This window comes from Xiphophorus couchianus, chromosome 4 (genome assembly GCF_001444195.1).
Source record: "Xiphophorus couchianus chromosome 4, X_couchianus-1.0, whole genome shotgun sequence".
Classification (NCBI taxonomy): Eukaryota; Metazoa; Chordata; class Actinopteri; order Cyprinodontiformes; family Poeciliidae; genus Xiphophorus; species Xiphophorus couchianus.
Genome location: NC_040231.1, coordinates 12,102,731 through 12,119,723, shown reverse-complemented (window position 1 = coordinate 12,119,723; position 16,993 = coordinate 12,102,731). Strand labels below are relative to the sequence as shown.

The following is a 16,993-nucleotide window of genomic DNA, read 5'->3' as shown; positions in this document are numbered from 1 at the left end:
GGAATGTCAGACATATGTGCAACTTTTAACTGGTAACAGAGGAAAAGGATGCTGCAAAAATCAACAATGTGAAAGAAAACAGGATCTTTTGTCCTGTTGATGTAGCTTTGTGTCAACATGCCTCATGGGTCCTTCCTACCTAATGGAGGAAAACATGGAGAAATGGTTACAATGCGTTTGTCAGCATAGTGTGGATTTATGGCGCATCTCGAGCCTAAAACTGGAATCAATAGTGGAATCAGCAGGGGGCGCTGTGTCGGTCAGGAGACAGGATAGATGCTGATTGGTTCTTGTAGATTCACAACATTCTTTAATGCTCCCACAAAACTCAGCAGCACAACATTTTGGCATTTTTCTAGCAAAGTAAACAAGATATAAAACATAAAAATATGTTTTTCCAAAAGCCAATGAAAACAATCGTAATGCCTTCACATGTCAGACTGTGCAGACAAAGTAGGTTTTGTCCTCCCACAAGATCATTCTTTAAATATGAGAAGATTCAAAATGCATTTATTTTGTTTCTCTTTTAAATGACCACAATAATAATAATATTATTATAATAATAATAATAATATTATTATTATTAATATTATTAATATTATTGTCCACAGCAATAATAATATTGCTGTGGACAATAAATTGGTAACAATTTATAGACATGTGATCAATATGAATGGATATTTTGTCTGAAATAATTTTAGCTGCTCATCCTCTCACAGCTTAAACAAGGACAGTGGAATCAACTAACTCACTCACTCTCTGGTTACCTAGCAACTCACTCATTCTTTGGTTACCTAGCAACAACATGTTCAGTAACTGGCAAAGCAGCAGTTTAAGGTTTTGCCACCGTGCCTCATAACTGCTTAAAAACAAAACAAAGGAGTGGAGTGAAAACAGTGGATGAAATAGGAAGGGTAAGTTTGGTTTTAGATATTTAAAATAAAATAAAAAAAATAATGAATAATTATCGATATCGACCGATATAAAACGCTTTTATCAGGATAGGTTTTTCAGCCACATCGTCCGGTCCCCATTGTCTTTTTTTTTCAGCTGATGATATATTGATTAAATGGATGAACTAAATGTTTTCAGAAGTTAAAACACACCCCTGTGTGTTCCTCCACCCTCTTTCTCCTGCCATCACACACATTTACGCTGCTGCTCAGACAGCGTATGGGTGCACAACGTGTCTCAGTGTACCCTCTCCTGTCCTCTTCTCTTCTTCCCTCCTTCACTCCGACATGCTTTCTTATCTCCTGCTGTCCTCCTCTTCTTCTCTGTCACTCTGTCACGCTCCACCTCTCTACACCCTCCCTCTGTCTGCCTGGCCACCTACTGAAAAATGAGAAAATTATCTTGTCTTTCAGCTGCACTTTCCTTTTCCATCCATCTATGCCCGTTCTGTCTTCCTGCCCTGATTTTGCAGCGTTTCCGTCCAACTCTGTTTACTTTCTCCCACTCTTTTTTGTTTCTGCCTTCACTTTTGCCTTTGATGTCTCTATTCTATGATTTAAATGACATTTCCCCTACACACAGAAGTGCTGTGCCTCTTTATTCTTGTGTGTGTGAGTCGTTTTGCCACAATGGCTTTATTTTATTCAACTAACCCTTTGTTGTAGTGCAACACAGACACTGTGTGTTATTTCAGTTGCTTTAATCTGACGACCGGCTGCACAGTTGTGACCTGAAGTTATCATGGCAACATAGTCGACATGAAGGCAGAGGAGTACTTTTGTAAGAACATATTACAATAAAAAATTACATTGTTTTGAAAGGATTTAACTGATGGGACAGTAGAATTTAGTAAAATATTTGGCATGAAGTTAAGTTTTGAATTTGTTATTTGAAGTGCCTTGAATACATCTTGAACTTTGCCTCAATTTGTTTATTTGCAACCACAAAATTTGATGTACATTTTTATTTATTCCTCTTTAACCAGAGGATTTGGATAATTAATGTTCGCAGCTATCAGCTTGGAAGAAATTTCAATTTCTTGTTTTGCGAAGTTGATGGAAACTTTCCAGAAGAGACCTCAAAATATGGTTAAGCAAAGTATTGACTCTATGGGACCAAAAACAAATGAATGTAATGTAAATCTAAAAATTAATGTGTCTTTTCCTTCCACTTTACAACCATGTGGTTCTTTCTGTCATTTTATCACATAAAATCCCAATAAAATACACTGAAGTTAGTGTATCATGGGAAAATGGGAAAACGTAAACAGTATGAATATTTTTCCTAAGCACTCCATGATTATTAGCCACAGAACAACATACAACTTAAACTGGTCCAATTTTTTTAAACTTTTTTTTTCTGTGGTGGTTAGTGAGTTTGCAGCGACCTATAGGATCATTCCAGACCAAGATCTCTGGTTAGTTTTTATATTGTTTTACTTTGATTCAGGAGGGATTCATGCTGTCGGGGAAAGAAGAAAAGTGGCAGCAGCTGAAGGTGGCGCTACCGAGACTGGAAGGACTGAAAACCGAGTCCAGTATCCTTTCCCTCCATTTTCCAGCAGAAACGCCGGATTCCCAGTAACTGTTACTGAGTCTTGATGATTATTCTTTGCAGACATCTGCTGGCTTTACAATAGCTATGATGTTTTGTCATGTTAGCATTTTACATCCTGGTTTCTTAGAAACATTTTGTAGTGAATATGAAAACTTAACATGACTAACTCGCCACAATCATCAATCATATTCAAATGTTCGTTGGGGTGTAAATATTTATATATCTTTAAAAAATTTAAATAATTGCCAATTAAATGTGTAACTTTTCTTTTGTATCCATAAATCAACACATAAGGGATGCAGACATATTTACATAAAACGACATCTGTACATTTATGTGGCCATTTTCAGAAGTACTTTAGACTTCCTTCGAGGATTGTTGTTCCTTTTCCTTAATTCTTGTCCCTGTAGATTGGCCGGCGTTGTTGGAGAGCTGCTGTAATCTCCTGTCAGCTGCTGGAGCTGAACTTCCTGATGAAAATCTGTACAAGCTGAGGGTCACAGACATGGCGTTAGATGCTGCTGTTCAGCTGGGGCAGTGGGAGGAGGCTCTGAGATACGGCATGAAGACACTTCCAGCTTACAGGTGAGTTTTAATTCTCTAGAATTAAAACTAAAGAATTAGTTTTAATTCTTTAGAAAATCTCTGTTACATAAAGCATGTTTTAATCCAATTATTATATGTTAAGGTTTTAAGAGAGAAAATCATGTTTGGCCTCGTAATCTATTTACTATAACCTCAGAGTTTAAATAATCATTTTACAGATTTCTGACGATTTTGTTTATTGGGTTTAATCTTATAATATGCTGACTGTGACTCTTACAGTGATTTATAATGATCATTTAGGGCTGGTGCTGGAGGCATTAAATATAAAACAGTTTGCATTGTGTCATGAATGCAAATCATTAGAGTTCACGGTAATGAAGGTCTGGCGCGCTAATGAACATTTTTATTTAATAAACTACTCAGGAACATGGCAGTAGCAGCTGTAAATACAGTATATTTTATGCACAGCAGCAGTCAACTAGCTGAATTAGACCATAAATAACTTCAGCTCTACAAATTAGTCTTCTAGCTTCTAAGTATTTTGTGTCATATTTCTAAATTGTCTGGCATCTGGCTTTCATTTTTATTTATTTTATTTGGTAGGAAAAAAGCAATAATAGGAAAAGCTGCCAGGGTCTCCATCCAACATCTGTAACACCTCACATGGGTTTATACACTAAATTGAACTATAAGTAATTCTGTATGTTTTCACACTGCTCTGGTCAGAGACAGAGATCATAAAGTACAGTAACAATACAACGGAGAGATGATGATGGAGCAGTGCCATGCCTCATATGTAATAAACGTCAGCTGCAAATGATGGCTGCAAAGAAATTATGTCTCGATTTGTTCAGTGCCCTTAACCTGACTTGTCCACCTTCTTCCATGGATCATTGGATTCTGTCACAGGTGGGAAATATAAAAAGGTAGGAGAGAATGTAGAAACTGAGAAATGAGATGAGGGATATGTATTTCTAAACGTAAAAATGTCAATATCACAGAAAATATTTCATTGAATTAACTTTTTTTTTTTGATGAACGTCTTTTTACTGGAAGTTAAAAATCATGTAGGTATTTAAATATGTGGACATCCTAGATGTACCTGAGGTGAATTATTGTCTGATTTGATATGTACAACTCTCACACACCTCTGCATCCTGGTTTCTGCAGTGCAGTATGTTCTCTCTCAGCCTTCCACCTCTTATGCACTTTCCTTTGTGTGTGTGAGACTAATTGATCTTGTGTGAAGGGCAGAGCTCCAGTGGCACAGCCGTGCTCTCGCTCACACCAGCAACAACGAACCACAGGAGAGAAACCACAACACAGCTTATAAATAAATAAGCAGACTCTGAGCTGCAGAAGGAAAGAGTGGCAGTGGTGAGAAGAAAGGGGATCTGGGTAATTTAAAAAACATGGCTTTCTTCTTGCTGCTCCTCCCTAAAGGCCACATTTGTGGAGTCTATGACTAACAGCTGTCCTGTTATCAGATTTAACCACCTGAGCTGGAGATGTCTGCAGCTCCTCCAGAGTTGATGTGGGCATAATCAGATGAGGGAGTGAACAGAGCTTTTATCTTGTAACCTAACTCTGCTTCAAAGGGGACCTATTATGCGAAATTAATAATTTGCATTGTTTTTGTACTTTCATTTGGTTCTTAGCTGCTTCTAAAAACAGGCAAAGCGCTTTAAGAAACCCACCCAGCTGTTTTTTAGCAATAAGTTCCTGTTTTTTGGTGTCTGGAAAATGAACCACTTCATAAACCTCCGGTATGTAAAGTCACAAATTAACAGGCGGTGACCCTCACTTAGCAACCTCAGCAAAGCCCAGCTCGTTACCTAGCAACGCCAGCAAAGCCGAGCCCTTGCGACCCAGTTGGAGCTCCAGCACGTTTGGTCAGCTGGTTTCACCGCTGTATGCACTGTACAATGGCTGCTGGAAAAGACAAGTGATGTGTTAATGACTTCCAGAGTTTTTTTAGCACATAAATATGCTGAAGCAAGTCTTCGCATATTAATGAAAGGTTATTTTGGAAATATTTTTTTGTGTCTGTCAACACAGCAAAAACACAAAATCTTACCAAGCATTTTTTTCGTCCAGTTTCTAGTGGAAATGTCTTAGTCCACTTGAAATATGACAAAAATTACAAGTAATTTTTTAGAATGGTATAAGCTTGTCTTTTGTCAGTCCTTAATATTGATGAAAACATTCTAGTTCTAAGTGAAATACTTTGCCAGTGAAACAAGACATTTTTTCCCATTTTATAAATGTGAAATAATCCGACAATGTAACTTTTTCATCAACATTAAGTAATTATTGACTTAAAACAAGCTCCCATTTATTGCTGAAAAGTTACCTGGAGGTTAGTTTTGTCTCATTTCAAGTGCACTAAGACATTTACACTAGAAACTTTAAATATCAAAAATAGTAAGATTTTGTGTTCTTGCATTGTATAATCTTAAACTTCAAGGATGATTATTTCTTCAACAATTAACTATTTTCCTTACATCAAAATAATGCAAATCCAGATGAGTTTTATTTAAAATGTAATATGTGTAGCACAATAACTGCTGCAGTTTGTTGCAAAAACCTGCTTCTTTTTCCTATTAAGAGATCTGTGATATTTAAATGCACAGCCTGAATTTTTTCTGCAGAGCAAAATAAACTTGATATTAAAGATCTGAACCGATTCCCAAGAGAAGACGTTACCTGAAAGGTTTACTGTACAAATTACAAACCAATCCACTGAGCAGTGAGGGGCTTTTAAAGCTTAAGGGAAATGTCAAAAAACAATGTTTTTTCCTTCAAATGTTAAAGGTTCATAACTAAAGAGGTATGTGGAGGAAGATTTGGGATTTTTCAACCTCTTTTGAGTTTAATAAAAAAAAGAGTTTGAACTTCCTTAATAAAATCTCTGCCATGATCCTGTGGAGGTTTAGGGGAGCTTTAGTGGAAGACTGGAAACTCACCTGGGTTAACAGAGCGGAGAGAAACTGATTGCATGCGTAAATAAGCAGCAAAACACTGAAAATATTTTTTGCAAGGAAGGGAGACCACAATGAATGTAAAATAATGAAAAACAAGAAGTGGGGAGATTGTGAAGAATGAGTTGGAGGAGAAAACTCCGTGTTCATCTCGTCTCTTCCTCTGGGCTGAAAGTAGCTGCAGGAGCTCTCCACGTCTCCCTTTCTCCTCTCCTTCCTCTCACTCTGCATTCCTTTCTTCTCTCACTCTCATGGCAAGTCCTTTCCCAATTTTTATTTCCCAGCCTGTGATGTATAGAGAGGTTATTCCTTGCGAATAATGCACACCTGCTGCAGGCTGTGCAAGCCAGGCTCATCGAACGTCTCTATTCTTCCCATATTTTACTGGCATAGATATGCTCTTACACGCTTTCATGAATCATGCATATGCAATGCATAAACCTGTATTTGTAAGAAAAATTTATGTATAAAAGTATAGCTTTCACATAGAGCTAAGGGAATATACTGTGGTAGGATCTGGTGCCTTAATGTTTTTTGCCTTCCACCTCTGTGTAAACATGAATTGTTGCATCCAGCTGCAGTTGTTTCAGGGCAAGAACTCAACTCTTCATTAACATTCAGCTGGATTGATATAAATGTTAGCCTAGCATTCACCAAAGCCTCAGTAGAATTTCAGTCTTTTCAAGCCTGCCTGTGAAATTATTTAAATATAAGCTCTCACTTCTCCTCCATTCCCAGGTGGAAACAATCATGTTTCATGCAAACTGAGGTATAATTCTCGCTTGCAAAGTTAAGAACAAATGGGGCTGTAATAAGTGAGATTTTCTGGCATGTTTGTTTTTTGCAATGCACTGTGTATCTGTCCAGTAGTTTTCTATCAAGGTAAGCCTACAAACTTAAGTGTGTTTTATGTGGATCCTGTGTTACAGACTAACACAAAGCAGAGCAGATTGATAAAAAAGCAACCTTTTTCTGCTAAAGCTCAAAACTTTGTAGAACCACATATTGCTGCAGTTAAAGACATTCTTTTTGGGTTATGTTTGCCCTTTCATCTTTGCTAAATAGCTGAAGGGTTTGTCAGATTGTTCCCAGATTGGTAGTGATTGTTTATGTACTAGCCCTTCTAGGGACAAGCATTGCAAATTAGTCATGTATGTAAGTACTACAGTATAAATTGTCCCTGACAATCAAATAAATAGAAAGATGGGATGGAGCGAATTGTTGGCATGAAGTCTTATGTCTGAGCAAGAGAGCTTCCTTCCCTCTCTGTTTTGGCTTCTTATATCCAACTTAAAATGCAATTCACTGACTCTAGTGAAATGTATTACTGTTTTATGTTAGGGTTTATTGTATCTTATGGGATTTTCCCTAATTTTAACATTAATTTGGCTGTGGAAAAACGAGGACAAAACGTCAGATGTGATTTAAAGCTCATAGAAGTCATCTTTTATCATACTAATAAACACAGGATTGTTCCAAGTTTGCTCATTTGTGGAAGAAAGTAGAAGTGAAGTGATGTAATGCTGAGGAAAACTCTCTTTCGTTATTCTCCTCAGTAAGACGATTTGTGTTTCGCTCTCCTATAAAAACAGCAGGGTGTGAATCTTCCAGCTCTAAACAAGCGTCTAATTAGTTCCACTGCATTTGCCTTAAAATGCTACACTTTCCACAACTATTAATTTCTGTTCCTCTCTCTCTTATCGCTGAGAGCTATGATTTTCTAACCAGCTTTCCATATTTCTCTTCAGTTTATTCTCACTGGAAAAGAAAAAGAAAATTGGGTGAAAAGTCAGGACACAGCAAGTTAATAAAATTATTTTAATTGCCTTTTGGTTGCATATGCAAAAATGAAATCTAATTGGAATGCGGCCCTCGTGTGCGCGTTTGCGTTTTTGCGCTAGCCAGAATCAACGGATTGATAATTAAATCAATATTGCAACTTGTTATTATTCATGGAGGACTAATGCCGCTGGTTTTGAAACTGAATTCTCTGCTTAACTAATCGCTTTTAACCACAGGACTGGGGTCCACCTCTGTAATTGTGCAGCATGTCGGCTGGTTGTTTAGTTGAGCTTGACGGTGTGAACAAATGGGCAATTAGTACCGAGAGGGAAAAACAAAAACTAGCTTAGAAAATAATCAGAGAAGCCACAGAGTAACAGATTATTCAGGTTGTGGCCGCCTCGTTTTAATTAACTTAGATTTTACTTGATATTAATTGCTTTTTATTCTAAAATTCGATGCGACTGAGAGCATATAGAAACAATCTGACAAATAAGCCGAGTTAATTCGGGTGAAGTGGACTCGTATTGACCTTATGTGTGCATCCTCCTACAATAATGATGCTGGCTGTTGACTGAAAGATGGAGAAGCTGCGCCTGAAATTCAAATTTGAGAATATAAATGAAGAAGGATTTACACTTTGCTGCTGAACATTTTAATGCCATCATATGGTTTAGTCTTAAAGGATTTTTACAATGTGTGTAATTAATTTAAGATTAAATAGAGTAAAGGTTTGACAAGCTGAACAACATCAGCATCTTTAATCCCCGAAGCCTGAAAGCAAAACCAAAAAAAATAGACAAGTAAGCAAAGGGGAAAGACATTTAAGGCAGGAAGATGGAGTTTAAAAAATAGTTTGGTGTAGGAAAGTTTTTAAAAACCAACATTGAAATAGTTCCTTGAGTTTGTTCATGTTGCAGCACAAACATGAAGTTCCTCTGACTGGTACTTGAGGCTGACTGTCTTCCTCACTGACGCAGCTGCTGTGTTTTTAAGCAGCTTTTTCAATATTCCCCTTTGGGTAAATTGGCCTTTTTAATCTGGCTGAACTGGGAGACCTGGAGAGCAATGCTTCAGGTCTGATTGGATGAAGATACTTGTCTTGTCGGAATAATGTCTCTCATTTAGTGAAGTGTTTTCTAAAGACCACAGTATAGAGGGAGAAAATTAAATTTATGAAGCTGTAATAATGTGGGGAAAATTTTATGACAAGAAAAACGGGAAGAGGAGTTTTGGTTTTGAGTCTAATGTTGGTTAAGATTTAATATTTTAGATGCTTATTGTCCTCATGAATAGAAATAATAATAAAAAATATGAATATACAGTTCAAACCTGATGTTAACATCTATCAATATTAATTTTGTCAATATTGGAATCACACAGAATTGCTTGGATGCAAAATGTTGCTCACAATATACTTCAAGTGTCGAGCCGTTCTGTTGTCGACACATAAACAAAGAAAAATGTCTGAAAAAATTGTTAATTATAATCGATCATGTCATTGTTGTGTTTGGAAGGAGCTTTGTAATTAAATATATTTCTGATTTTATGCAGCCCTGCAGAAAACTTGACATGTTAACAAAAACTGAGCATAGGACAAATTGAAAAACCAGGTAAACATGTTTATTCAGCAGGGTGTAGAAGTTTAAAAGTGTAACTTTATTGCACATAATGTATGATTTTAATTCTGCTTAAATACAACGCACATTTATTTGCACACAACACATTTCAGATCTCTCTGCTGCATTTGGAAACCTTTTGCCTGAAACAATTTCTGCCCATCCTGAGTCTGCAGACTCTGATGAGAGATTTCTGTTGCTTTGAGCTATTCAGACTTCCACTTTCAGTTAAGCTCAAGAATGTCCTGTAATCCTCAGAGAAGAATAACAAAAACTACATAAATACAGAAATATTTGAGCTGAAGGTAAATTGTCCTCTGTTGTTTCTGTAGGTTCTTTTACCCTGATCCTCATCCAGTTCATGGAGTTCAGCTGATGAGAGTGGGGAAGCTGCAGCATTACCTGGAGCACCTGGAGGACGCTTTGGACACTTTCAAAGAGGTTATTAGATTCTGCTTTGTGTTTTTACAGTGTTTGTTATTGTTGTGTCATTTATTACAGACATCTAAAGTTTATATCTCATAATTTGATTGTTAAATTGTGATGTTTTGTACCATTACATTTCCTGAATAAAAGATCATAACTCCTAACAAAAAATAGTGTATTTGAAGTTAATTTCATAGCAAGTATATTTTGCACCATGTACTTGTAGTGTACTACAAAGTATACTAATTTAATACTTCTTTGAACTAAACTGGGACAAATTATTTTGCTTATAACAAGGCATCTTTTCCATGTTATAAGTGAAAACATCTGCCTCAATATTAAGGGATTATTTACAAAAAAACAAGCTCCTAAATATCACTGAACAGTTACTTGTTAGTTAGTTTTGTCTTATTTAAAGTAGATAAAGATATCTACATGTCAGCAAACTAGACAAAAATACTTGGTGAGATTTTGCGTTTTTGCAGTGTAGGCTTTATCAACATATACACTCTAATATTAATGTACAAATTTGAGTCCTAGTGTTATATACTTAGTCTTAGACTAAGTATATAACACTAGGACTCAACTTAGTCTTAGACTAAGTATATTAGTCTTAGACTTTTATGTAAAATATGGTTTGTAAAAATTAATCTTCCATTACACAGTTTCATTTTTAGTATAACTTAAGCACGATACACTTGAATAAACTACTTTTTGCTAATGTTTTTTGCATGTTTCCTCTTCCATCAGGCTTTTACAATCATGAGGATGACTCATGGTGATGGTCACCCACTGACCTCTGACCTGAGGATGAAGATGGAGGAATGTCGTCTGGAAATGTCTGGCAGACATTAAGACAGACTATGGACTGATAGAAACATTAAACGTACCTTAAAAGTTTATATTTCTGGGCTTGCCATGGTGGCGTAGTGGTTAGCGCGAACCACATTTGGAGGCCTTGAGTCCTCGACGCGGCCGTCGTGGGTTCGATTCCCGGACCCGGCGATATTTGCCGCATGTCTTCCCCCCTCTCCATCCCCCTTTCCTGTCAGCCTACTTTCATATAAGGGGCACTAGAGCCCACAAAAGACCCCCTGGAAATTTTCCATTTTTATAATATTTTTTTATAGATGCATGCTTGAGTGTCAGATTAGGATGAATCACATTACATTATACTGCAGTTTAATGGTTGGTCGATTTGAGGTCTTTACTATCTCTTTAATAAAGACCGGCTGGTATTGATAGCTGCTGAATTTAACCTACATTATGTGGTCAGCAAAGCTCTTCTTGTAGTTTATTGTAATAAAATAAAAGAGGAATCCATCAAAAGTGTCCTAAAAGTCGTAAACACTTTGGATTCTTGGCAAACACAAGAAGATCTGGATGTTCTTTTAAAGGTAATGTAAAAACCAAACAATAAAATCTAACTAATAAAGCAAATTCTGAAAGAGCAGGCGGATTTCTGAGCCAAATGTTTCTGTCAAAGCAAAAAGGCAAACTCTGCTTCCCAAGAAACTGTTTTACGCCTTCCGGTAGCTAAGAAATGTCTCAGTGACTGAGGTCAGCCTGTGGAAGTGCAGCCATCTGTCTCTGTTTTACAGTCACCAGCCTGGAAGACGGTCCCTCTTTAGCCAGATGACTTCAGCGATGAACTTGTTTGGGTGACAGAGTGGCCAGACCAGGTTAACCCGCAGGTTGACCCTCAGAGGACGACAAGCAGCCAGATTTCTTCATTAAGGACGACCATCTGTGGAAAGCAACCAGACAGGAAAACCTGCCAGCTCTTGAAACAACAGAGAAATGCTTCCTCCAGATTCTGGTAACCAAGAAGCTAAATGGACATAATATAAACATGAATGGACATACCTGTCAAGGCTCCCATTTTTCTAGGAAACTACTGGCACGTATTTTAATATAGTAATTTTAAAAAACATTTCTGTGCCTCCTCAAGCTGAATTCTGTCACATGAGAACTGCCACCCAAGCCGCTGCAGGTGCCAACACCTGTGTTGCCAAGCCGCAGGTGTTGTGCCAAAAAGTGATCGGGTGAGATCAGGTGCGCCCCTGCGAACAGAGGCGGCCCTAGTCTCTTGTACCACATTCTCTCCAAAAGAGCTTCATTCAAACATTGAATATAAAAGACATTGGACTACTATGCTGACATAGTGTAAAGTACAGTAGACTCAAGACTTTACTCAATATTAACAATTTACTAAATTATGTTTTAGGACTTCAGCACTTAAGTCTTGGTTTTACTTTCACTCGGCATGAACAAAATAATCTGCAAACCTTAACTTAAATAATTAGCCTTAGACAAGTAAATATGCTTTGCAAAATACTTTTCCTTAACACTTATTAGTTATCGTACTGAATAAAACACATAGCATAATTTCACAAACTTCTGCCAGTGTGGGGGAAACCAATCTGTTCCACAGCTTTACCTTTGCGCTATGCCTTCAAGACGATGCGTAGGGCAAACCTGCCTGCCTGTCAAACACTGAGAAGGGCAAATTAATCCACGAACGTGCACTACCCAGAGCGGCGGAGTGAAACAGACTGTTTTTAACGTAAAAAACTGTTTATAAATCACATTATGACTCTATCTCTAACATCTGCACAGTTTAACTACATTTTGAGGGAACATTTCTGAGAATTTGGTCGACCTCTAACTTGATGTGACAACCGAGGGAGCCCTGGGCGGTTGCCCATGTCGCCCATATCAGAAACTGCCACTGCCCACACAATTATATAGAAGTGTAGTTGGTCCTTATTGATTTAATTTGATTGTACTTTTGTTTCTTTTCTTTTTTTCAGCTTCACCTATTAAAAGATACTCTCTAACATACGTTTGTTACTGATGACATTATAAGGTTGTAATTTCCAAGTCTTGCCCTCAGAAATTAATTGTGTTAATAATTATCTTCAAACACTTAAGATTTGCTAAAAGGTAGAAAACCTCCTACTGTCTACAGCAACACAAAGCTTATGAAGGATGCTTTAGTGTTTATAATGAAAATGTCAAGAAAAAGTGGTATAATTACACCAGAATGGTGGTGTAAAGATAATTAGTTGTTCATTATTGTAAAATATGCATATTAAAAAAGCTAAAATGAGCTCAGAGGCAACAGAAGAAGTGAGGATTGGTAACAACAGACAACCAGGTTTAAAAAAACAACAACTTGAACCTCCCTCCATTGGGTCACATCAGCATCGCTTCCCCAAGAGATTTAAACGCCAATTTGAGAGCGTCACACAGACGGAGCGAAAATATTTGAACTTCTTCATTTGACTGAAAGTAAAACTAAACCACACAGAGTCTGAAGTGCGAAGCAACTGCTGTTGACAGCTTGTGTTGACACATTGACCTGGTGGCTGCGATCTCTCAGTGGTTTGAGTTTTATCTGTAGCCTGTTATTTTATCCCCTGGCAGTGAGTGAGAAACCCAGAGGTTGGAGGCCCCTGGGGGCCCGGCCTGCTGCGTAATCTGCAGATTCCATCTTGATGAGTGACCCTGTGTGTGTATATGTGTGTGTGTGTGTGTGTGTTTAGCAAAGCCAGAATTTCAAAACACCCTTCCTTCTCTGTGCTTATCCATTACACACACACTCTTTGCTGGTTAATCCCTGTTTTTGTGTGTTTCTCTGTCGGTGTGTGAGGTCACATAGAAAGATAATCCAAAATTCAGACATATTCAAACTAATGACTGCACTTCCTCTGTGACGGGGTGGGTGAGTGTGTGTGTTAGTCAGAGGGTATGTCGGGATAGTAACGTGTCTTATATGTGTCATGTTGCTGTTGTTTTTTTGTTTCTCACATTTATTAGGGTCTAATTTCACACCTTTAATATTAAATTTTTTAAAGAGTAGTGAACTAATAAACTGCTTCTTCCTCTGACTTTTATTTTGCCGAGTGGCTCAGTTTGTTTTTCCTCTTCTTCTTCTTCCATTTTCCTTTCTTTCTGCATAATGTCCAAAGAATTAGATTTACCACTGCTTAATCTAAACCTGCTGTCACCAAGTCTCATCCATATCCAGGAGGCTTTTACATTTATCCTGCATTAGTTGACGTTTCATCTCTGTTTTACTGCCTCAGTGTTTTCGACCTGAGCGCAGTGGTGCTAATGTTCCCCCTTCATTCTACCACAGTTTTAATTTTCACTTTTCCTCCTGCTGCACTTCATCATTTTTACACACTTTTTATATTATCAACCTGCCATCATATATCACTACCCTCGCTGTCAGCTTCACAGCTCTATTTTTTACATCTCCCTTATCTTTAGCTTCAACATCTTTAATGTGGCAACTAACTAAATATTTATCTAGTGATTTGAATTTTAAAGGTAATTACAAGTTTGCCACCAAGAACGCAATCTCAAACTCTTGAGCTTGAGAATTTATTTTCCATCCGTCCGTCCGTCCGTCCTTCCGTCCGTCCGTCCATCCGTCCGTCCTTCCATCCATCCATCCATCCATCCATCCATCCATCCATCCATCCATCCATCCATTTATGTATTTATTTATTTATGTATTTATTTATTTATTTATTTTCCCCTTGTCCATAGTGGGGTCGGGAGGGGCGCTGGTTCCTGTCTCCAGCTAACAGAATTTATCTCTGTTTGTCCAATTACTGCCATAACAGGTGGATTTGAAAGCTACTTTTTTAGTTTCTAGTTTCTCTGCATTTCTGTTTCTTGAATGGCAGATTTTATGCCAGCTATAATTTTTCTATACACTTGTGTTTATGATTTCAGTAAGTTTTATTACTTGTTGTAAAATAATATCTGATGTTTCCACATCAGATTCATAAACAGGTTTGGAAAAGCCGAAAAAGGATTGACTTTGACCGTCCGTCCATTCATGGATCGGTCACGGTCATCGTGAAAACATTTCATATTTAATCAAGATTTAACGAACAACATAATGCATCTTTTTTCTTTGTACAAAATCAACAGTCAGATGTGAAACTCTTTCCACACATTCCTTTATTTACATCCCTCTATCTTATTTTCCATCAAAAAAGTCAGACCTTATTTCACTGAAGCAGGAAGTCTACAGTGGGCCATACAATCGTGAATTATGGAGACAGCATAGATACAACCAGAGTATTTTCACGACTTATTATCTTATTTGCCCCAACGTTGGTGTTTTGTTAGACATGTAATGACGTTATTAAGAATATTTTGGTACAGAAACTTTTCAAACACTTATTTAAATAGAAATTCTTACATCTTCATAAGTGTGTTTTTGTTTTTCTCTGCACATCACATTTCTCCGTAACAATTTAAAGATGCTATGTGTCAGATTTTCTGATAACACATTATAATTAGCAAAGGCTTCAGATAAACAGTTAATAATTTGGTTTAATCACGCCACATATTTCACATAGACTCACATTACCGTTAAATAACACCAAACTCTCTGCTGATGTTAAGTTATTGCTTGAATTATAAAGCTCTACCAAATTAGATAGATTTGGCAGCGACTCGGAGGGGAAACCTCCCACATAGCATCAAGAGATGCTATGTGAAACATGTAAAGGATTGTAGTTATTATCTGCTAATTACACTAAGCTATTGATCAAAATTTGGGTATTTCTGTTTACACGAATTGTCATTTGAAAAATTCTGATTCTTGTTTTTATTACCTGATATTCTTGTTCTTTCTGTGCTCATTTGCAGTCAGCTTCTCCTGTACTTTTACTTTATTAACATTGAATCTGAGATCAAGTATTCAACACTGAATAAAAGTTTAGACTTCCAGCTTTCATTCAAGAGATTTAACAAAAATGTGTTCAGTTTTCTAAGCATAAGCCAATGTAGCCTACAGAAAAGGACAAAAAGATGAATGCAACTCCAAAAAGAATGAAGAGTTTAGGTTTCAAAAGATTTTAACACAACTTACTGTAAGTACAAAAATAAAAGAACAAAAAAATCACAGATATCATGTAATACAGTTGATCAAGCCAGGAGAGACGGTTGCTTTGTGGAAAGCTCAAGCTAATGCAGAAATTATCTGATAATTACTGTCAAAATAAAGTGACTTTTCTGCAATAATCATTTCTATTTTGTTGCAAAGCCTAACTATAAAACTTAATTTTTTTCCAAACGTTTGGTAACTTGTGTATTTGTAAGCTTGATTTACAATTAAAATTGATTTTAAAAGGTTAGCTACTGTTAGCTTTTTGTAAGCATTGCTAACACTGTTAGCGCATCATAGCGGTGCTTTCTACTGCTACAATAAAGAAACAGAAGTTTAAATATAGCTTAGCTTTAAAAGTTGTGATCATTTGTGGTCTTTTTAGTGATTTTACTGGAAGCAGAAGTTTAATCTCAAAAACAGTCTTCCTTTGTTGATGTGAGCCTTATATTTTCTGAGTTTCTTAATTTTAGATTTTGTTGTTGCATATTTAATAAACTTCAGCAATAACTCTCTGCCATCAACAACATTAGTTATGGAAAACAGTTTATCTTTAAAATATTTACATATATGCGAATACAGAACAACAAACTGCGGTATTTTTAAACAGTAGAAGAAATGAATTAAAACTCTGGAAAGAAAGCTGGAAATAGTTTATGCCTCTATTGTCTTTATGTTGCTTTGATTTACAACAGCAACATTTTTGAACTTTGATTTTAGTTACAGATGGATAATAATCTATCTGATAATCAGAGGGTTGGTGCTTTAATAAAAACCCAAACTCAATAAAATTCCCCAAAGAGAAACAAATGTAGAAAACTAAACCAGCAGCAACAAAAGAAGATGGAAAATAAAAAATGACTGCATATATGGCATGTGTACACAGCATATATATTTATATGTGGCATGGACTGAACAAAGTATGTACAGATATTTTTGTTAAATGCATAGAAACTCCAAGATCAGAGGGTGTAAATAAATAAGAAGCTTAATTAGGGTGTTTTCGCTTTGAGTTTAAAATAAATAAACTTTCATTCATGACAGGTGGACTGGATTACTTTGGAAAAAAAAAAGAATAAACGGCATCAAGTTAAATCCCCCAAACAATTGACACAACAGAGTCATTAAAATCTTCTTGTTGCCTAAGTTATATCAAATCATGGCTTTTTATCACAGGTCTTCTCCGTATAAATATCAATGGCTCTTTCTAATTT

General features: G+C 36.7%; 1 protein-coding gene across 1 annotated transcript in view; it reads left to right on the top strand.

The window, feature by feature from the left end:
• smyd3 (SET and MYND domain containing 3) overlaps window positions 1–10,767 on the top strand; it is a 75,343-nt gene extending 64,576 nt beyond the window's left edge. The window contains exons 9-12 of the mRNA XM_028016064.1: window positions 2,404–2,491; window positions 2,922–3,096; window positions 9,772–9,880; window positions 10,616–10,767. Coding sequence (XP_027871865.1) covers window positions 2,404–2,491; window positions 2,922–3,096; window positions 9,772–9,880; window positions 10,616–10,720 — 477 coding nt within the window. The 3' untranslated portion in view covers window positions 10,721–10,767. The remainder of the gene's footprint in view (window positions 1–2,403; window positions 2,492–2,921; window positions 3,097–9,771; window positions 9,881–10,615) is intronic.
• The last annotated feature ends 6,226 nt before the right edge of the window (window positions 10,768–16,993 follow it).